Below are 22611 nucleotides of genomic sequence, written 5' to 3'. Positions count from 1 at the left end.
TACTAACTAGACATCCTTGATGTTACTTAATAATGTATTGAACAAAAAGTTCAATGGGAAAAAAGCCAAGTCACTAGAGAATAGTTCTTAGTTAACTTAACTGTAACTGGTAACTTACTATATGGAACTTAATCAACTATTATGGTATATGAAAGTATTAGTTTCTGTTTCTTTTTCAAGTAATGTTGAGACTTCTCAGTGCATTATTTGTATAAGCTTTTGCTTTTGAAGAACAAAATAGCGCGTCCCTTTTCCGAAAAAATCTTACTAGTACGAAGAAAAATAAGCTCTTTTTGGTAGGAGATTCTCTAAATTACTTAGTTGTCCTCATTTTTTACATATTTACATATGTTCCATTGTTTTAAAAGTAGATCAAATTTTTTTAAAACTTAATATCTTTTAAAATATATAATGGATTTTTAAAAATTTATATATTTGAAAAGCTCTTTCAAATATAATTTTCTTTGGTCCCAACGCTATTAATTTATCGAAGTTTTACTGTAATTTGGTGTTTCGGTTCGCCATTTGAGTTTGATAGGTTTACAGTTTACTGGTTTGAATTTTTTTTTTTGAAATCCAAGTAAATATCGGTTGCTAAAATAAATTTTGCAATAAATTTACTTCTTTTTAAAGGGTATATGCCTGGACGCCTGTATGATCTCAAATCTAAATATGGAAGTTTGGATGAACTGAAGTCATTAATAAAGGCTTTCAAAGATAAAGGAATCAAGTCAGTTGTAGACATAGTTATAAATCATAAAACTGCATAGAAACTAAGATGGTCGAGGAATATGGTGTATCTTTGAAGGTGGAACTTCAGATGATAGACTCGACTAGGGACCTTCATACATTTACAAAGATGACACCCAATACTCTGATTACACAGGCAATCCCGACACAGGTGATCCCTGTACTCCATCACCAGACACTGATCATACTAATCCAAGAGTTCAAAAAGACATGTCAGATTGGATGAATTGGCTAAAGACAGACATCGGTTTCTCTGGATGGAGATATGTCTTCGTCAATGGGTATTCTCCAGATTATATGAAGTTATATATGGAGAATACTAAGCCAGCCTTTGTTGTCGGAGAATACTATGATGGAAATAAGAATAATGGCTTCAAGCAATAGGAAAGACTAATATCACTGCCTTCGACTTCTATTCTAAACTCGATAAGTGAATGCCCTCAGGACCAAGAAAAAATATTCGCTTAGCAGGGTTATTTATTTATCTATAGATAAATATTTTATTCATTTATCGAAATATGAATATTTATTCATTTAGACAATATCTTCTTAATTAAGAAGTTAAATTGTATAAGCGAATATGTACAAATGTACCTAGAGGGTATTGGTCAAAATTCTTGCCCCTTAACATGACCTGTAAAATTCAACCATGTGATACTGAGATTATTCGAGCATTCAAAGTTTGTTATAGGTTGGCATATATGCACCCACTATGGGTATGCCAAACTGCCAAACCTATATTCCCATATGTCAGAAATAACATATAGGCATACACGATGGAGTTTCCAGCGAGCGATAGAGTGTCCATCACTCGATGGTCATAATAACGCTCGCTGGTCTTTAAAACGCCAGCGCTAGTCAAGCTGTCGCTCGCCGGTATGATCATCGCTTATTAGATGTTCATCCAATGGCTACCAATTTCCCTCTATAAATACCTAATTTCAACTCATTCCAACCCAACTTCCAAGTCATTTCAACATGCCTAATGCTCGCATAACCGAAGTGGATTTTACTTCAAAGGAAGATGTTTCTCTAATTCGATATTGGGTTTCAGTTGCAAGCGATATAGATTTCAATTTAGAGACTTTTAACTTATGAGACATTGTGTTTCAAAGGTTTACGACGTTAAGTCACATAAATCCAAGAAGAACAAATAAGTATTTTCAAAATCGTTATTGTTTCATCAATAACAATGTTAGAAAGTATCAGCAAATTATGTTGTTGATAAAAGGGGATAATCCTGGGTTGTCAAATGAAGAACTAAAAATCAGAGCTCGTACAAAATTCGCCGAAGACAACGGAAGATGGTTTAATCACGACGAATGTTATGAACTCTACAATGTTCATGTGCAGGGATTCAAACTTTAAGTATTGTGTTATGCAATCAAAGTTAATTTTTAATGAAATGTAAAACTAGTTTCTATTTGAATATTAATCTAAAAGATAGTTTCCATTAATTTTAAAAAAAAATTACATTTAAACTAAATTGCTTATATTTAAACTACTAATTACCTTGTCCATTCCTCCCTGACCAAAGATCCAATTGCCCGCGTTTTCTGGATCAAGAGTGTTGTTCAACATACCAGTTAGTGAGCCGGTTCGAGACTCACTTGGTGCTCGAGTCTCATCAGAATCACCATATCCTTGATAAGTAATGGGTTCAAGACGCACGGGAACACGATATAAATCTTGAAATACGTGTTGTTGATATTCTTGAGGAGTTTGCTGCAATAGTTGAAATGCTGATGAGCTTGAGGCAATTGGGGTATACAAAGTCGATTGCCTAATTACTTCCATGTTCATACCACCACCTGGAGTCATTCTATTAGTTGGAAAATGACTAAACATACGTACATGAGTTGTATCCAAGCCAATGTCATCACCACCACATACTATTTGAGTATCTAACACTTGGTTTGGAGTAGAAATTTCTGGTACCTCTTGCATAGAACGACGTCTCAAACTTCTTTCACTTCCACGACTTCGCTGACTTCGAGTGGGACTCATGCCTCCTCCACCATTGTGACTCAAATGAGTCATTCCTCTACCAATGGGACTCATTTCTCTAACACTGGGACTCATTCCTCTAACACTGGGACTCATGCCTCTACTACTACCTGAACCATCATTACCGTCAAATTCTTGACTCATGTCAAACATCATGCTTTCCCTCACTTTTTGCAACTCTTCCAAGTGGAATTTCTGAAATCCATGTAATAGAGCATGATAATCGTTCAACTGGGTCTGATACTACTCCGGTGTAGCATTGACCCCCCAGTATGGATAAATCCGATCAAGTGCACTTGAAGCAATTGGATAAGTAACAATATCTCCAGATGTGGTGGAATAGTTTGTACATCCCAAGAAAATGGCGGCACAGTTGACGATGAACTTTGAGAATGATATGCAAATGTGTAGCCCGTCTCTGATGGAGGTTGGGAAGGAAGAAATTCATCGCAAAGTGGCGTCTTACTTAAAGCTGGGAAATCCATCCGAACAAAACTTTGCGGTTGCATAATATTGGGCTTGAATATAGTGTTAAACCAAAATAGGTAGTCATTTCTGTCCATTGGCTCCTGGATCAATTCATCAACTTCTTTCCAATGATGACCTTCCCTTATCAATTTCAAGTATTCGTCTTCGGAAACCTCTGAACTTGGATAGGGGTTGAAGGCTATCACTGATCTTCTTTGCAACTGAAGAAGTTGTCTTTCACCATAATACCAAACATCCTTTTCAGAAATAGGGCTGTATAACACCATCCTTGTAAGGCTTAGCTGTAACATTCTGTGAGCTCGTTTTTCTTCGAACTCAGGTATTGCTTCATACGGCTGGAAGACAAGGTTAAGGCTTTTCTACACAAATGCTGAATCTTATGAACAATATCAGTATGTTGACCATCTTCAATCTGTTCTCGTTGCCAATTCTAGGAATCGTACTTCAGTATGACCGGAAAAACATTGGTATGATTCTTAAGAGAAGGTTCCGAAACACGGAACCATGTATACCACCAATACTGAAAATAATAACATTATTGGTTACTAAAATTTTCATGTGAAAATAACGAACAAATAATGTGAAAAATATTGGTTCTTACCTCCAGAACTCCCGAAAAAGAATTAAAACTATCTTTGACACACGTCGAGCAATCACCGAGGGATATGTAAATCTCTGATAAAATCGGAGACCCCCAATCATATATTGGTGTTTTCTCTAAATATTCTAATTAATACTTCGAGAAAACCAATTAACACCACTGAGGTAGCATTTGGAAATAAACATTGGTCTAGTGTCCACAATATTAACAGACATTCGAGCTCCTCATAATGAACAGGGAACAAATATTGATTATTTGCTAACCTGTTCTCATTCATTTTCTTAGCATAACGTTGTAAAAAACTTTTCAACCCAACCACTTTTAACCCGTGCGCTTTTATTTGTCTATATGAAATTATTTCCTTCTAATTCATTTGAGTATGAAGGAAGTCTTTGTTTCCATTTATCTTCTGATAACCAATTTAGTTTGTTAAATGGAAGTAAGTTTCCAGCATATGGAATTCCCGTTAACATGTACAAATCTATCGTTGTAACTCCTATTAACAACAATTATTCATAATTAGAGTTTGTTGATTTTTATAAAACAAAATACATAATCTAAAAATTAAATTACTAGAAAAAGAACGTGTTTGTAGTCTTCCACCATCGTTCTAATATAACTTGAACTCCTTGAATCCTGTGGTTTCTAGGTTGTATATGATATAAATGTTGCCAAGCATATTTTCTAACTCTCTCTTGAACAACATGGGAAAGTAACTGAAAAATCGTACGGAACTCAGACCACCCACCTCTTAGATTTACCGAATTAATTCGCTTCAGATGGTCAGATAGGTGATTAGAGAACATACATTCACCGGCTACTTGTCTAACATTATCAAACTCATAAATTTTATCCACAACAAAACTTAATCCACTGGATGGGGTACTAGTGGATCCTTTGACTTTTCTGTTTCTTTTTTTTCTCCATACTTGTTTAAGAAGTAAAACGAAAGATAATTTCTTTAACGAAGAGAACAGAAGAGCAGAGAAAAGTTGAGAAGGGAAGTGTGAAGAATAGATGAACAAGGTGCTATATTTATAGGATTTAGAAAGTCGAATGTTGGCGATATTGATTATAACGCCAGCGCTGGAGTCGATAACCGCTGGCTAAAAACTCGGTCGCTCCGTGATTTTCCCATAGTGGCACAATTGGTTTGCCATGCCAACTAATATGCCAAACATCATTTTTTGGCATGTGCATAGGAATTGGCCTAAGAATAGTTCTTTATAGTTAACTGTAACTGGTAACATATTATGCGGAACTTAATCAATTTTATGGTATATGAAAGTATTAGGTCCTGTTTGGTATAGTTTTCAAAAACAGTTTTCTGTTTTTAAAAACAGAGAAAACAGAAAACATGAGAAAACGCGTTTGGTAAGGACATTTTCAGAAAATGTTTTCTATCTGTTTTCTGTTTTTAAAAACAAAAAAATGAAAACAACAAATTATTGTTTTCTGTGTTTTCTCTTTTTTTTCTTTTCTTTATTCTTTTCTTCTTTTCAGAACAAAGTAAGAGATGTGGAATGACTGCAAGTGAGTCATGGCTAATATCACTATCTCTTAGACGAATCTTTACATTTGATCCGATTTAGTTGGTTTTCCTTGTTTTCAAAAACAGTTTACCAAACAATTTTTAGAAAATGAAAACAAGGAAAAAAGGGTATGTTTTTAAAACAGTGGAAAACTATTTTTGAAAACTGTTTTTCAAAACTGTACCAAACAGGCCCTTAGTTTCTGTTTGTTTCTCAAATCATGTTAAAGACTTCTCAGAGCATTATTTCTGTATAGCTTTTTGCTTTTGAACAAAGGAACGCGCCCCTTTTCCAAAATAAAATATAAAAAATCCCGCTCTAATTTTGAAAATTCTTTCCTGAATTTTTAAATTTTCCCGCCCTCATTTTGAAGTATTACGCTATCATTCTAAGTAACTATCAACTGAGTCGAGTACTCTAAGCGGAGCCGAGATCGGATAGTGTCGAGAGCTTCATGTGAACTAAGGTAAAAGAAATACAATCTTTCAAAACCCTAATATTATGAATCGATCTGTTTCTGTGACTGCTGCGAGAGAGATTAGAATCTCTACTTAAGTTTATGATTTTGTTTTTTGATTTAGAGTTGAAGTTCAATTTTGAACTTGAGGTTTTTAACCATAATTTAGAGTTTATGTCAGATTGGGATTTCTTAAGGTATTGACGATTGAAGAGGAGTAGGAAATGGCAAAGTATTACGATATGGATGACATAATCATGGAGGATGAGGTATTTGTTTCATCTTAGAGCTTTTCTGTTCCAGGATATCTTACAATAAGTTTAATTTTGTCTATATTTACTTGTAGCTTGTCTCTGTTGTCTTCAAAGTGGGTGCAAATGGAGTTGGACTTCTTGATCCCGGCGCTGAAACAAACAATGTCTGCGTGTCCCTCTGATTTCCTGAGCATAATCTTGGCTGGAGTTCTCAATGTCATGACCAGATTTTTTACGGGGTTTCTTGTGTACCAATGCAGATTCAACAAGGGCCAAAGTGGAGCTTCCTTTCTGGCTTTCTCAAGAGTTACACTTGAGACAAGCAGTATCAATTAATCTTCCTGCCTGCTTCAATCAAAAGTAACCATCTCAACCCCCTTGTTTAATTTCTTTTTCTGTTCATGTACAAAGAAACAAATTTTTTGGTTGTTTTAGTAGTTGAATACACGAAAGAAGGTTCATAATTTCAGTATGTGTTTGAACATGTAATGTGCACGGTGACAAGACTATTCCTAGGGCACTCAACTTTGACCGGCTAACCTTGTCTAGGAATTTTAAATGTGACCTTATCGGAATCCCTCAGATTAAATGCCCAATGAATGATTATTTCTGCTGTAACCCTTCTGTGATTGACCTATTACATTGGGCATTATACGGCCTTTGACAGGAGAGTAGCTTCCAGTACTAATGCAAGGTTCTTGAATTGTGTTGTAGTGATGTGATAAACTTTTTCATCTGATATTTCATTACAGAACTAGAAAGCAAGTGCAGGCTGATGTTGCATATGTGGATTTGAAAAAGCGCTGCCCCTATTTCTATGAGTTTGGATGCAAGGTTGCACCCGTGTGAGTATATCTCTGTCCACCTATCCATTACTTCTTCCATAACTGATACTACCTCCCAAGGGAATCTTGAACTGCCTACTTTTCCCCTTTTCTTTAGTCCCCAGTTTGGCATGTTACTTGAATGGTCTATTAGAATCCATTATACGCCATCTCTGCTCTTAAGCAAAGCATATGGGTTACATGTTTGATTTAGTATTAAGTTTAGACTTTTGAGCAATATATGTACTTTTTGATTAAATAGGATTGGCGATAGAACCATTGGGTTGTTTCTCCTTTACGCTTTTAAAGGCAGGTACAAGGATGTTCTGAGCAAGGCGCATAGTGCAGCATTTTCTGTAGCTCCCAAGTTCTTGCCACTTCTAACGAAAGAAGAAACTCACTGTAAGATTTTGTAACTATAACGATCTTCAACCTTTTTACCTTCAATATACCCGCAGAACCTCACACTAAAGACAGTTATCCTTCTCTTTTAGTATATGATGCAGCTCAGTCTTCAATGACCGCGTACAAGAAATGGCGGGTTGGTGGGCCCAGGTTCGAGAGAGCCGCAATTTTGAAGAAGAGAAAATCGAATCGGTAGATTCAAGCTCTGACTGTATGATTGATCTTTTCCCCTAGGAAAACCAAAGCTGCACAGGTCTGACCTAGTAGGGAACAAAAAAACCTGAAGAAAGAGATGGCTTTTGTGTTCGCCAGATCAATGTAATGTAGCTTTTACCTTGTAGTCAAGTTAAACAAAATAGAGAAACTATTTCAATGCCATGAAATGAAGATGAGTTTACCTCCCTCCTGGAAGCTGGACAATTTGACTGTTCCACTTTTTTTTCGTCTTTGGGTTAATACGGAATTTTATTTTCTTTCAAGTTTTATAAGAAAGAAGATAGACTGAACTAAAATTCACATTGATGGTCCAACATGAATCTGTTAGAATTTCCCCTGCAGTTTTGTCTGCTTTCCAGATATGAATTTCCTTTTTCCTTCATCAGTTTTCAGTGTAACTGTCTTATTCTGAATGCTCTATGTATGTACACATGTAATGGGTTGCTTCATATATTAAACACCATCCGTGCACGGTTACTTCTTTGAGTGACTTGCTTATATTATAAGTAAGGTGTTAACGATGCTTTAGGATAAATATCACTGCAAGGACTTGTCTTTCTTCTAGCAGCCTCTGATTGAAAGGGATGTGTTGATACTTATCACTCGACAATGCTATTGATTTCACTTTTTCCTTTTTCTGCCGTGTAAGTGTGTAAAGACCAAGAACAAAAAGCATACAGATAGACTTAGACCTAAGTACTACCCATTGACTGATTGACTTGGAAATGGAGACTGGCCAACTTTTACCGTTGACTGAGAGTCAGAACAGCTTTGCATCTAACGTTTAAGATCTCATTCATGCTGTTTTTCTTGGAAACTTTCACCAAAATTTTAAGGAAAATCTTTTTTCTTCAGTATAAATATCCATTGGTCTGTTAGAACAGAATACATTCGAAAAACTAGGTTTGCTTTCTGCAAAAATGAGTCTTCTTAATCTTATCGTCATTACCTTATCACTGTTACCCACCTTAACATGCGCTCAAATATTGTTTCAGGTATCACTATCTCAATCTTCTCGTCTTTATTACATTTCATGTGTTAGTTCTTGCTATCCAAAAGTTATTAACAATTCTTATAAATTTGGTACCCAAGGGATTCAACTGGGAATCATCTAAAAAGGAAGGAGGGTGGTATAACTTCCTTAAGAACTCTGCACCTAGTGATCTAGCTAGTGCTGGAATTACCCATGTTTGGCTTCCACCATCTTCACAATCTGTGGCACCCGAAGGTAATGTTTCTCTGTACTTTAAACGTAATTGACACAACCGATGGCAAAGTGTCGGTGGGATTTTCTCTGCATATCTCATAGTTTTACCTGAAGTGGATTCAATTTTTACTGATGGGTTTTGGCGGTAGCTACGATGTTACCAACTTCTTGTTATATCAAGATATTATCATGTAGAGTAGGGAGAATTTGGCGAACCGTTTGGTTTGTCATTTGAGGTTGATATAATATCTACATAAAGCTTGCTAACATAATTTCGGTAATATATTTATTTCTTTTTGAAGGGTATATGCCTGGACGTCTATATGATCTCAACTCAAAATATGGAAGTGTGGATGAATTGAAGTCATTAATAAACGCTTTCAAAGATAGAGGAATTCAGTCAGTTGCAGACATTGTTATAAATCATAGAACTGCGGAGAAACAAGACGGTCGAGGAATATGGTGTATCTTTGACGGAGGAACTTCAGACGATAGACTCGACTGGGGGCCTTCATACATTTGCAAAGATGACACGAAGTACTCTGATGGCACAGGCAATCCTGACACAGGTGAAGACTTTGGTGGTGCCCCAGATATTGATCATACTAACCCAAGAGTCCAAAGAGAACTGTCAGATTGGATGAATTGGCTCAAGACAGACATTGGTTTCTCTGGATGGAGATTCGACTTCGTCAAAGGGTATTCTCCAGATTATACGAAGTTATACATGGCGAATACCAATCCAGCCTTTGCTGTCGGAGAATTCTATGATGGAAACAAGGATTTGATAATAAAATGGCTTCAAGCAGCAGGAGAGAGTGATATCACTGCCTTTGACTTCCCTACTAAATTCATCCTACAAAATGCGGTGCAAGGGGATTTTTCTAAACTAAAGGACTCCAATGGAGGACCACCAGGATTAATCGGGTCATTGCCAGGAAAGAGTGTAACATTCATCGACAATCATGACACAGGGTCTACTCAGAAACAAAACCCATTCCCATCCAACAAAGTCATTCAGGGTTATGCTTACATACTCACGCATCCGGGGATACCTTCCATAGTAAGTTCAACGTGCGTTAGATTATTAGGTTCAAAATAGTTATGCTATGAAAACTTTTTCCAAGCTAAATGTGGTTTATTTGTGCAGTTTTATGACCACTTCTACGACTGGGGCATTAAAGAGGAGATAATTAAGCTAACTGCAGCGAGGTTCAGGAACGGAATCAGACCAACTAGCTCAGTGCGCATTATTGCTGCAGATGCTGATCTTTATTTAGCTGAAATTGATGAGAAAATTATTACCAAGATTGGCCCAAAGATGGACTTGGGTAACCTTGTCCCGCCAAACTATAAGGTTGTTGTCGATGGTAAAGACTATGCCGTGTTTGAGAAAACACAATAAAGAATGGGGAGTGAACATGGTACTCATCAATACGTATACAAACTAGACATCGTTGATGTCCCTTAATAATGTATCAAATAAAAAGATCTTATGAGAAAAGTTCTTTAGTTAACCTTTCTTTGGAAAATTTCTGTATGGAACTAATATAACTATTTTATGGTTTAAGGAACATGGAAGTACGGATTTCTCTATTCATGTTAAGACTTATCAGAGCAATAAAACAGGAAAAGTCAGAGATCCTCACGTCTATAAGCTATGAACTTCTTATTGATAAGGGCAATTCCTATGGTAATGAACAAATGAAATTGTTTGTTAAGCCACGTGGATGGTCAAATAGGATTTTGCACTATGGAGAAGGAGTGAGCAATTGGTAGTTAAGCGCGAGGTCGAACGTCTGGCGCTGGCGATCGAACCATCAACGCAGGCATTTTTGTCAAAAACGCGAGCATTTTCATTAACGACGCCAGCGTTTGTCCCATAAACGCCAACAACTACTTTTTTTACCATTTAGAAAAATCGATGGTTTCTACCTCTATAAATACGTCTCGAATTTGATCTCACAAATTCACAACAATCTTTCATCCGATCAATCTTTTCTTAATTTCATCTACTCTCAATTTTGAATCATGAATTCTGATTTTGATTCTTCCGAGGAAGATAGGGACATGGATGAAATGTTGTCCGAGGAAGATGAAGAATTGTGTATGAAGTTTTTGCGTCAAATAGACGAAGATGCAAATCAAGATAGAAGAAAGTGAAATTTTATGTTGCAATTACAATCCGGGATCATACCAAAGCCTTTAGAGCCATATGAAGTTGCGACTAGAAGATGGACGTGGCGGAATCGACATTTTTAACACAAAAAGATGATGCATAATTATTTTAATCATGATTGTGTCTATTCCGAAGAGAATTTTCAGGGACGATTCCGCATGGGCCGCAACTTGACGCAAAGAATTATTGCCGAGCTTTGTCAGGTACAACCTTTATTTAATTATCAGTATGATGCACGACATATACGAGGCTTTAGTCCCGAACAAAAGGTCACTGCGGCCCTCCGTATACTTTGTTACAGGGTACCAGCGGATTCCATGGATGATTATATCCGTATTGGGAAAACAACCGCCTTTAGGTATCTCAAATTATTTTGTGAAATAATAGTTGAGCATTTTGGTACAACCTTTTTAAGAAAGCCTACTCAGGAAGATGTTCAAAGAATAACTGCAGAAAACACCGAGAGGGGTTTTCCAGGAATGTTAGGTAGTTTTGACTGCATGCACTGGACGTGGCATGCGTGTCCGGTTGAATGGGCAGGCCAATATAAGAGTCATTATCTAAAACCAACTGTAATTTTGGAAGCTTCAGCTACTTATGATTGTTGGTTTTGGCATGCCTTTTTTGGACTCCCGGATTCAAATAACGATCTCAACGTTTTATATAAGTCACCATTGTTTGAAGATCTTACTGCAATTTCACCATCAACGGTCATCAGTACACTCAGGGTTATTATCTAGCAGACAGTATCTATCCAGAATGGTCAACTAGGTTCAAGCTTATAAACAAACAAGTTTTGGACCGACGACTTTGAAGGATATGAAGTACTTTAACACCCAACAAATGAAATGCAGAAAGGATGTTGAACGCATTTTTGACATACTGAAAAGGAAGTTTTCCATCATAGCTGGGCCGACACACTTTTTTGATATTCAAGAAATGAACAAAATTATGCTGACTTGTATTATTCTTCATAACATGGTCATTGAAGAAACCAGGCGTGACCCAACCTGGACTAGTTTTCCATATGAAGATTTGAGGACGAATCTTGTGGTAGAGCATGGGCGTCCGACAAGAGAATATAGACTTTCCACTGATAGACTCCAAAACCGGGAAATTTATGGACAATTAAGACAAGATTTAACTTATCACCTATGGGCTTTAAAAGGAGCAAGAGACGATGCGCGGGGGCGAGGAAGAGGGAGAGGCAGAGGGAGATAGATGTTATAGTGTTGTTTATTTTAATTAATATGTTTTTTAATTTAAAGTTGTTTGTTTAAACGACTACACTTAAAATTGAAATAAAGGCAATTATTTTAAAAGTAATTTAAGAAAAAAGAGTACAATTAAATTAAACTTAACTAAGAAAGACTGAATTCTTCTTCATTTTATTCTGAGGCATCATCTTCGTCTTCTTCCACATTCACATGTTGTCCAGTATGTTTGGCCGCGACTTGTTGTTCGGTCGCGGCTTGTTGTTGTTCGGCCGCATCCATTTGCTTAATCCATGTAGAGAATTGTCGGTCATTCATTTTTGTAGTGCCCAAGGAGAGTAACTTTCTTAGCTTACAATCCTGTAATGTTTTTCTCGCGAAAGACGACTTTTTCATTGAATATCTATAGCAATGCCACGGTCCCTGGCTCTATCTTCTTCCATCTGCATCTCGAATTCCTTGTGTTCAGCGTAGTTGAACTCGCTTGAACCTCCTTCTGCTGCTCGTTGGGCTGCGTCTCTCGCTGCTTTTGCAGCTTTCTGACCACCTCCTCTTCTTCTCTTCAAGTTGGTGTTAACGTCTAGATTAGTGTTGTGTTATTCCTGACTACCTGGAGTTCTATCAGGTGAGGAAGCATGCCCTCCATTCTGAAAATCCTGCGAGATTGGACCATGTGGTGATCTTCCAGGCACTTGATGACCTTCCAGCAAGTATGGATTAACCTTGTTAAGCACCCTCAAAATGGTGAAACACTTTTCATATTGGAAGCTGCAACCTTTGTGGGATCTTTGCCACTCTTCCCGACATCTTCGTTCCACTTTCGCTTCGCCTTCACCACTTTTTTTGTTGTTCCACATTTGAGTGACCAAAGATACATATTCAGTAACGGATGCTGAAATTGTGTGAAAACGATAACACAACCCTTCGACATCATCTATTACTGTTACCGGTTTCTTCACCAAATTTTTGTAAAATCTTACCATAAAAGTTTTTTTTTCTTGATAAATACGATTGATTTCATCTAATGTATATAATACATAATTTCTGCAAAGTGACTCATCTTCATCCATCGTATACTTGGGACCACGAATTCTTGTGTTCCTTTGTTGCGTTTCTTGCTATGTTTGTTGTGGTGTTTGTTGTTGTGATCGTTGTTGTGGTGTTTGTTGTTGTGATCGCTGTTGTGATCGTTGTTGTGGTGTTTGTTGTTGTGATCGCTGTTGTGATCATTGTTGTGAGGATGCCATATTTGTTAGAAATGCAATATATGGAGATGAGAATTTATCTGAAAGATTAAGTTGATATAAATAGTTTTGTTTGAAAAGAAAAAGAAAAGTTAGAGACGGTATGAAAATTGTGTAATGTTGAGGTAGTGTTGAAGATGGTGCGAGTGTAAGTCTACTGAAGAAATGAATTTATAAGGGAAAGAAAGGTAGGAACAATGGAAGTCGGATGGAGCGGTTGGCGCTCTTAGAAAGAACGCAACATGTTCCCCCAAAACGCTGGCGTTCTATTGAACCACGCGCGTTTGAAGGACAAGCGCTAGCGTTGTTGGTTAAAACGCCAGTGATTTTTGCAAGAACGCACGTCCTTCTCTCAAACGCGCGCTGGGTGGTCCGACTCAATGTTCAAAGCAACAAATTTATTGATTTGAACATCCATTTTTCATGTTTGTTCATTCCATAGTGGGAGCAAAATGAACAAACTCTAAGTTTGTTCATTCCATAGGAAGTGCTCTAAAGGATTTTATAATTCACAGATCACAAATGAACCATGTTCCCATGTTCTGTGGATTTTTTAGCCTATAATGTTAAGGAGGCCCCAAAAGACACCACTAAATTGTTGTGTTAAAATAAGAACGATTTTTTGGGCACCACTGTTTTTTTTTTTGGGACCATGATTTGATTAGGCCACCTGCCCTATAGTTTTAAGGGGTGTCTTAAAAGGTGGAGATGACTAGTTTACCCTTTAACTTATAACTGTACAACTTATTCTTCTTCTTCTATTATACAATTTCTCTTCTTCATCAATTATGATCATTTAAACCTGATCATATACATATCTAATCAAAATCATCAAATTTTCATCGTCGTCGATTCATTGAATTTTTATCGTCGATTATCAATCTTTTGTAAACAAACTCGTCCATAAGTATTTTCCCACAAGCCCATTACTTCTAATTCGTTTTTGATTGAAAATTTTGAGTAGTAGTCATCAAAATAGGTTGAACATGGAAGTTACAGTAGTAAGTTCGGTTAGGAATTTTGTGGAAAAACTTTGTCAAACTAGCCGAACTTGCTGGAAATGAAGAACATGAAGAACAGTTCGACTGTTTCGCAAAAAAAATATTTCCTAACCGAACTTTTTCCGTATACAATAGTTCGGCTAATGTTCATGAAAGCGCAGGTAGCAGAACTTAGTTTTAATGGAGTTTTTTGCTTTAAAGTTCGGTTACTTCGCAAAAAAAGTTTCCTAACCGAACTAAGGTTTGGTAACGTCGCAATTTTTTTCGTAACCGAACTAGGGTTTGGTTACGTCGCAATTTTTTTTCCTAACCGAACTAAGGTTTGGTAACGTCGCAATTTTTTTTACTAACCGAACTAAGGTTAGGTTACGTCGCAATTTTTTTCTCCTAACCAAACTTTTCTCTAAAAACCTATATATTTATTTATTTATTATTTTTTTTTGATTTAATCGTACACTAATCATTAATTATGTTAACTAATAATTTAACTAATCAATACACTAACTTAATTTAAAAGAGTAATTTTGATATTAAGATAAATATATGGATAAGGGGTGACTTAGTTTTACTTCGAATATCTTTTCAAAAAAAACAATGATCCCAAGTAAAAAAACAATGGTGCCCGAAAAATCGTTCTAAAATAACTGAAATGGACCCAGTGTTTTCTGAAAGGACTTGAGGCTTTAAATGATAGCTCAACTGCTAATAGGAATGAAATGATAGCTCAACTGCTAATATGTCAATGAGAAAGTGTATGGAATAAATTTAATGGATTATGCTTTCCACTTCAGTTGGAGTGTTGATGATATTCGAGAAATGGTTTATGGAATTGAAGGCCATGAATTTACCACCTTGATCATGGAAGTTACGAACTATTGGTAACCTGCACGACTGCACCAACCAATTTTTTGTTTTGTTGTTGTTGTTGAATATTTTTATCAATCAGTTGATATTCTAGTGGTAATTGATTTGGACTTTGTAAGGTAAATAGGTTTGGTGCAAGGTTTTTAAATCGTAAATCGAAATATGAATCGTTTTTTATTTTTCAGAATCGAATCGTATGTTGAATCGTGAATCGTAGATTCATTGTTTATTTTTGAAATGTATATTTTCTTACAAGTAATATTGAATTATGAGAAACATTTAACAAAAGTCATAAGTATGAGCCTACTTTGGATAATCTTTGCATTAGTAACTTATAAATTTTATGTAGTTTCAATATTAATCACAAATGAAAGCTTGGTTTAGTGGTTAGTTGATAGGTGAACGAACTGTGAGGTCTAAGGTTCAATCCTGGACAACCTCTTTTCTACATTTAATTTAGAAATTATCAGTGGAAACCAAGAGGTTGACTTGTCAACGATTTAAGAAAAAGTAAAAAAACACGATTCAGGAGAGTTTTGATTCAGGCATGCGATTCAACTCGAGTTGGATCAAAATGAAACGAATCGTACGAGTCAACTCATGACTCGTACGAGTTTAAAAACCATGGTTTGGTGTATGTGTATTGGTCTTTGGAAGAAATATTTATTTATTTTTTCTGAAAAGAGGAATTATTTATATAGGCGATCAATCAAGATTTACATATTTTAGGAAAATAGTATTTATGGACTTTACAATTGGGTAAAAAAACTTTTGTGTAACCAATTTCCAATTATAAGTATTAATTTTCGACCGAATTGTTCGTTGATTCTTTATCCCCTTGATAACGTTGATATGCCTGCGATTCTTGAGTCCTGTTTTGATTCTCGTCACCTGTATAATTTCATCATAATGTTGGTTTCTTGACTTTGGTGTTCTGGTCCGCAGTTGGTGTAGAACATGACAGATATAACTATCCCGATGTTTGTTGTTGGTGTGGTGGTGATAAATTCAGAGTGTGAAGGTTGTTACACCTTCTTCAATGACTATCCACAAAAACATCCTAAATTTTGATGGATACCTCATTGTCTGAACATTGAAGTGATCCCTTGGTGTTGCTGGTGGTTGTGTAGCTGAGTGGTTGGTGGGTTGGTAGCTGTCGCTGCTGTGGTGAGGTGTATGTATGCCGCCCTCGCCTTCTGTGCTTACCTGTTGTCGTTGTTGATTATGTGAAACTTGCATATAGGACTCATGTTGTTGATGACTCGCATTACCCGAATTATCCTTGATACTTCTGACATACTTTTTTAACAACATGAAAGGGAAAAACAAGAAAGGAAATACTAAACCTAAATCTAGATTATTCATGAACATGAAGGGAAATACTAGTCTAATTTTCGAGCTTTCCCTAGAAGTATGCGTAGGACTATGCAGATTTCAGACTGTCAATGGTTGCACCTTTTGACAGTCCAGACGTATAGTAATCGTTTAGCTTGCGAGAGTCGGACCTTGCCGAACTCTCGCATTTCTTCAGTGATGGCATGTGTTGCTGGGTCTCCCACAGTTGAACTTACTCTCTCTACATTCTCATTGGCTTCAGCTTTACGCACACATGTATCTGGGCCAAGAAAATGTGTTTCGATCTTATTACCTTTAGTTGCAATCATTCTCTTTATGGGATAATAACAACGACCCACTTGCTCACCCAATTTCTGTTATATATCCTTATGTCCAAGTGTTTTCACGTGCCGTTCAAAAGGACCCTTATCTTCCTTTGTTAGAAACAAAAACAGAGACCGGCATTTTCCCTAAAACAAGATATGTCCCTATAGGGAATATTTCCATCCGAATCCACTTTAAACCGGTCGAATCATGTGGGTCTTGATGACCGAGCTCTTTTCCAATTCTTCAACCCAGGTTTCTCTCGACCCAACCAAGGTGCTCAGTGAAACCAGCGATGCTTAAATTAATCTTATCTCCCTGTAAGTGAATTTTCCTTGACATCTCAAGCATGATTAAAGCTTTGGGGCTGATTTTCTTCGATTTGGTAGAGTTTCATCTCTATTTCCAAAGCTTGCAGGAAATCCCAAGTTTGTTGGTGAAGAATTATCAAAAAAAATTGTTTTCTCTTCTAGTTAATCTGCTAAAGTATCTTCCATGTATGTGAAAAAGTGGGGGTATAACAACCATACCCAATATATCGCTTAGCAATCTGTATGGACAAACTCCAATATACTTTCAAGAGAATCAATAAGACTCAATCTTAATAAAGTGTATCAAAGAGTTATATCTCTCTTTATCGATTCAATTCTTACTCAAGCAAATCGAAATCTGCGAGTCTAATTGAATACAAGATAAATCACTTGAACTGTACCAAAGACCAATGTTCAAGGATCAATCAATTTCAATCAACAACCAAAGGTCGGATTTCCAATTGACTGATTCAAACACACAACCTGTGATATTTTAATTATATAACAAAATATAATGCGGAATAGAAATAACACAGACACCAGAATTTTGTTAACGAGGAAACCTCAAATGCAGAAAATCCCCGGGACCTAGTCTAGATTGAACACCACACTGTATTAAGCCGCTACAGACACTAGCCTACTACAAACTAACATCAGTCTGGACTATAGTTGAACCCCAATCAATCTCACACTGATTCAGGGTACAGTTGCGCTCCTTACGTCTCTGATCCCAGCATGATATTACGCACTTGATTCCCTTAGATGATCTCACCCACAACTAAGAGTTGCTACGACCCAAAGTCGGAGACTTTAATAAACAAATCCGTATCACACAGAAAAGTCTACAGAATAGATAAATCTGTCTCCCACAGATAAACCTACAAGTTTTTGTTCCGTCTTTTAATAAATCAAGGTGAACATGTACTAATTGATAACCCGGACTTATATTCCCGGAGAACATCCTAGTATTATCAATCACCTCACAATAATCTTAATCGAGCGGCGAAAGAAGATATTGTGGAATCACAAACGATGAGACAAAGATGTTTGTGATTACTTTTCTATCTTGCCTATCGGAGATAAAGATCTCAATCCAATCGTTACGATTGTACTCAACACGATAGAATCAGCAAGATCAGATCACACAACTACGAGAAAGTAGTATCGATCTGGCTTCACAATCCCAATGAAGTCTTTAAGTCGTTAACCTGGTTTTTAAGAAGAAACCAAAGGTTAAAGGAGAATCGATTCTAGCTAATACAACTAGTATCACACATGAGTTGTGGGGATTAGGTTTCCCAGTTGCTAGAGTTCTCCCTTATATAGTCTTTCAAATCAGGTTTTGCAATCAATGTTAGCTTGGTAACAAAGCATTCAATATTCACCGTTAGATGAAAACCTGATTAGATTCAAGATAATATCTTTCAACCGTTAGATCGAAAACTTAGCTTGTTACACACAAATGAAATGTACTATTTTGGGTTTATGTAACCGTACCCAAACATGAACATTTGTTGGTTCAACAATAGTTAACCAAATGGTTAGCCATATGAGCACTTTCATATCAACCATGTTCTTCTTCACCATAACTAGTTCAAATGACTCAAATGAACTATGTTGTAGTTTTGAAAGTGGTAGTAAAAGTTCGTTGCTCGGACTTGTAAAGATTTAAAAATAAAAATATATACAAAAAATATTAACACTGGTGCGAGAAACTGGGGCTTAGGATTCGGCCAAATTCATTTCTTAAATGGTTCAGAAATTAATTCTAGGCAATTATAATTCAAAACAAAATGAATATTAACTCTATTCTTTGCCAAAGTAGATTTTATAAAATATTACTTGTATTTCTTAAGCATGGCATATCAAAAATCCCTAGGACTAAGCATAAACCATCAAAATGAAATAACAAATAATTAAAATCTTAATTCAATTAAAATTGGTGCAAAAAGTAAATAAAGAATTAAATAAAACTACCACATGGATGAATTAAGGCTTCCTCCGTCGCCCCAGTGTTGGGGTTTAGCTCCTCATATTAATCATAATCTCAAAATACATGTATAAATCTCAAAAGTTGATTAAAGGGAGTAAAAAAATTGAACAGAAAAATTGCAACAGAAATAACTGTTGCAAAGGCGCTGTTCAACTGTTACAAGAAGAACGATACAAATGTTATGCTGTTGCAATACCCAAACTACGACCCACTTCTCTGCGTCGTAAACACTGTTGGAGAAAGACTGTCTATGCAAGTCCGTTCTTCGTGTTCTTGGCCTTCATCAGTGGCAGCAACAACAGAAACTCAACTCGTGATTTCTGCTTCCTGCGCTCTCCTATCTTCTCCCAACTCTCGACCCCTCTTCTTAGCAACCAGGGAAACCTATTTATACTCAACAGGGCGAATAAATCATGCGCAATAACTCCAAAAATCCTGTCATCACTCGGCAGTGAAAGAAACACTGGTCAATTTGTTGATCAAGAAAACCGGAATAAAATACTCGAGAATATTTTCTTTCACTGCCGAGTGATGACAGGATTTTTGGAGTTATTGCGCATGATTTATTCGCCCTGTTGAGTATAAATAGGTTTCCCTGGTTGCTAAGAAGAGGGGTCGAGAGTTGGGAGAAGATAGGAGAGCGCAGGAAGCAGAAATCACGAGTTGAGTTTCTGCTGCTGCTGCCACTGATGAAGGCCAAGAACACGAAGAACGGACTTGCATAGACAGTCTTTCTCCAACAGCGTTTACGACACAGAGAAGTGGGTCGTAGTTTGGGTATTGCAACAACATAACATTTGTATCGTTCTTCTTGTAACAGTTGAACAACGCCTTTGCAACAGTTATTTCTGTTGCAATTTTTCTGTTCAATTGTTTTACTCCCTTTAATCAACTTTTGAGATTTATACATGTATTTTGAGATTATGATTAATGTGAGGAGCTAACCCCAACACTGGGGCGACGGAGGAAGCCTTAATTCATCCATGTGGTAATTTTATTTAATTCTTTATTTATTTTTTGCACCAATTTTAATTGAATTAAGATTTTAATTAATTATTTGTTATTTCATTTGATGGTTTATGCTTAGTCCTAGGGATTTCTGATATGCCATGCTTAAGAAATACAAGTAATATTTTATAAAATCTACTTTGGCAAAGAATAGAGTTAATATTCATTTTGTTTTGAATTATAATTGCCTGGAATTAATTTCTTAACCATTTAAGAAATGAATTTGGCCGAATCCTAAGCCCCAGTTTCTCGCACCAGTGTTAATATTTTTTGTATATATTTTTATTTTTAAATCTTTACAAGTCCGAGCAACGAACTTTTACTACCACTTTCAAAATTACAACAAAATGGCGCCGCCGACGCGGACTTGTATATAGATTTATTTTTATTTTTTTAGGTTTATTTTTTTTTTATTATTTGTTCCTTTTTACTTTGTCTTTTTTTTCTTTGATTTACAGGTTCGAAGTGGAGCACTAAGGACTTGGAGAGGAAAAAGCTTAAAGCGAAAAGCGAAAAGAGAAGAAAAAATGACAATTTTAGGATTTAATTTTTAATTTTTAATTTTTTTAGAGTGTGTGAGGAAAACTGTAATTTTAATTATTATTTTTTTATTTATTTTGGACTTTGGACTTTAAACAATTGGACTTTATTTTTTTTTTAACCCTACGAAAGGGTATTATTAAAAAAATAAATTATATAAATTGTGTGCAGGAAAGGACGACGATTACTATATCGTCTCGGCCCCTCGGGTTCGTACATGACCTAGGAGTCGTGGCCCGAGTCGACTTCAACGGTTCATCCCCCGTCTGGTACGGGAGGTAAGTCCATCGAAACACTCGCGAATCTCGTGTAAGCGAGTTACTGTATTCCTTAAGGTGATTCATTGATTGAGGACGAATTTGGACTGTTTTTAAATTCCTAGTAAAGGGAAAGGCCTGGCCAATACAAGATAAGGGTTCGGATTTCATCACCGCTCCCTTCTTGCCCGCCTTAGAAAACGAAACCTAACGCGAACCCAAGCTTAAAATTTGGAATAGAACGAGACCGATAGGGCAACGAGCTTAATAGGAAACTCGTTCGAAAAATATTGGTTGCTCTTTAAGCACACTCCAAAGTTCATGATGGTTTCTGTGAGTTGAATGCGTGACTGCGCCGCCTTGTGATAGCGGTGAGGCCTTGGGTATCAAAGCTTCACTGAGCTTCCCTCGCCTCAGTTCAACTTACTTTGACTCGGATTGATTCCAGAGGGGTTTGTTCAAATTACAACGAATTCCCTTTCGAAAGATAGAAGCTGGTTTAGAAACAATCTAAGTGGAGCCATCATGCTTTTTGTTTGCTAGAAATCTTTAGGTTTGTTTTGGTGGAGTCGAGTCGGCCTTGTTTGTGGTTGTGTAGAATTCCCTTGCAATTAAGAATATCGAACTGGTATGATAGAAGCCAATACAATGAGTATCGACCTGAATTTGAATATGGACATCATCCTTTTTATGACCATGTGGGGAATAGTGGTTGGGAACGCCATCCTTTGGAAGGATATGGGTCATACCCTGGTGAGCTCAATTACTATCCACACATGCCTTAGTCTTACGAGCAAGAAGATTATAGTACTAGTTCTTCGTCTCTAGAGGATACAATCAAACTATTGAAAACTAGTCCCTATTATGATCCTTCTGAACCTGTTCTTCCTCTAGAAGAGTCTCTCAAACAATTAACTGAGAATACAAATAGGTTTGTGTTCGAAATGAATAAACAAAATGCACCCACGAGTGAACCTTCTATACACGATACCATAAGGAATTCATGTGAGCCGGCCCAAAATCTTTTGTTAGAGACCCAGAATAGAACTTCTCTAAAAGATCTAAATTCCCAAAATAGTGTTTCCAATTTTACCCTTGATGTAAATAATGAATATTTGCCTAATTTAGAGGAAGAGGTTAGAATAAAAGACACTACTTATTTAGATAAGGTTCAATCATCTTCGTACTATGATGATGAGGATAGCAGTAATGAAGAATCTGAAATATGTAGGCATAGTGATCAGGAGTCTAGTAATCCAATTGAGTTGTATAGTGATTATATTATTTCTAGTTCAAATCCAAATAATTTTTATGATTATTCACCTATTCAAAAGGACGAGGATTTGATTAGGGATACCACCGTTTTAGACGATGTAGATTTTCCTTTTGATTACGAAGCCGATAGTGGTTTAGAGGAACGGGTTCATTTCGAAAATACTGTTTTAGAGTCTAACGACTTAGAAACAATAGTCTTGGAAGAAGAAGATAGACCCGTAGAGATGAGTAAAGATGCACTACCTGATAATAACTTAGAATAATCTCTTGAATATTTTAAGGACTCTGAAGATACGGAAATTCAAGAAATAATTAGAGGTCTAT

General features: G+C 36.4%; 1 protein-coding gene and 2 long non-coding RNA genes across 3 annotated transcripts; all 3 read left to right on the top strand.

The window, feature by feature from the left end:
- Positions 1-5810: 5810 nt before the first annotated feature.
- Positions 5811-6324, top strand: LOC113297745. Its single transcript, XR_003333643.1, has 3 exons — positions 5811-5845; positions 6018-6105; positions 6183-6324. It is a non-coding gene; the product is annotated as an uncharacterized LOC113297745 (long non-coding RNA).
- A 29-nt stretch (positions 6325-6353) lies between these two features.
- LOC113297738 lies at positions 6354-7903 on the top strand. The gene is made up of 3 exons (XR_003333635.1): positions 6354-6450; positions 6843-7316; positions 7409-7903. It is a non-coding gene; the product is annotated as an uncharacterized LOC113297738 (long non-coding RNA).
- A 454-nt stretch (positions 7904-8357) lies between these two features.
- Positions 8358-10348, top strand: LOC113297731 (alpha-amylase-like). The gene is made up of 4 exons (XM_026546310.1): positions 8358-8530; positions 8628-8763; positions 9045-9805; positions 9893-10348. Exons 1-4 carry the CDS (start codon positions 8456-8458, stop codon positions 10145-10147), a joined length of 1227 nt encoding a protein of 408 aa, XP_026402095.1. The 5' UTR covers positions 8358-8455; the 3' UTR covers positions 10148-10348.
- Positions 10349-22611: the final 12263 nt, after the last annotated feature.

This window comes from Papaver somniferum, chromosome 1 (genome assembly GCF_003573695.1).
Source record: "Papaver somniferum cultivar HN1 chromosome 1, ASM357369v1, whole genome shotgun sequence".
Classification (NCBI taxonomy): domain Eukaryota; kingdom Viridiplantae; phylum Streptophyta; class Magnoliopsida; order Ranunculales; family Papaveraceae; genus Papaver; species Papaver somniferum.
This window is presented reverse-complemented; position numbering and strand designations above follow the sequence as displayed.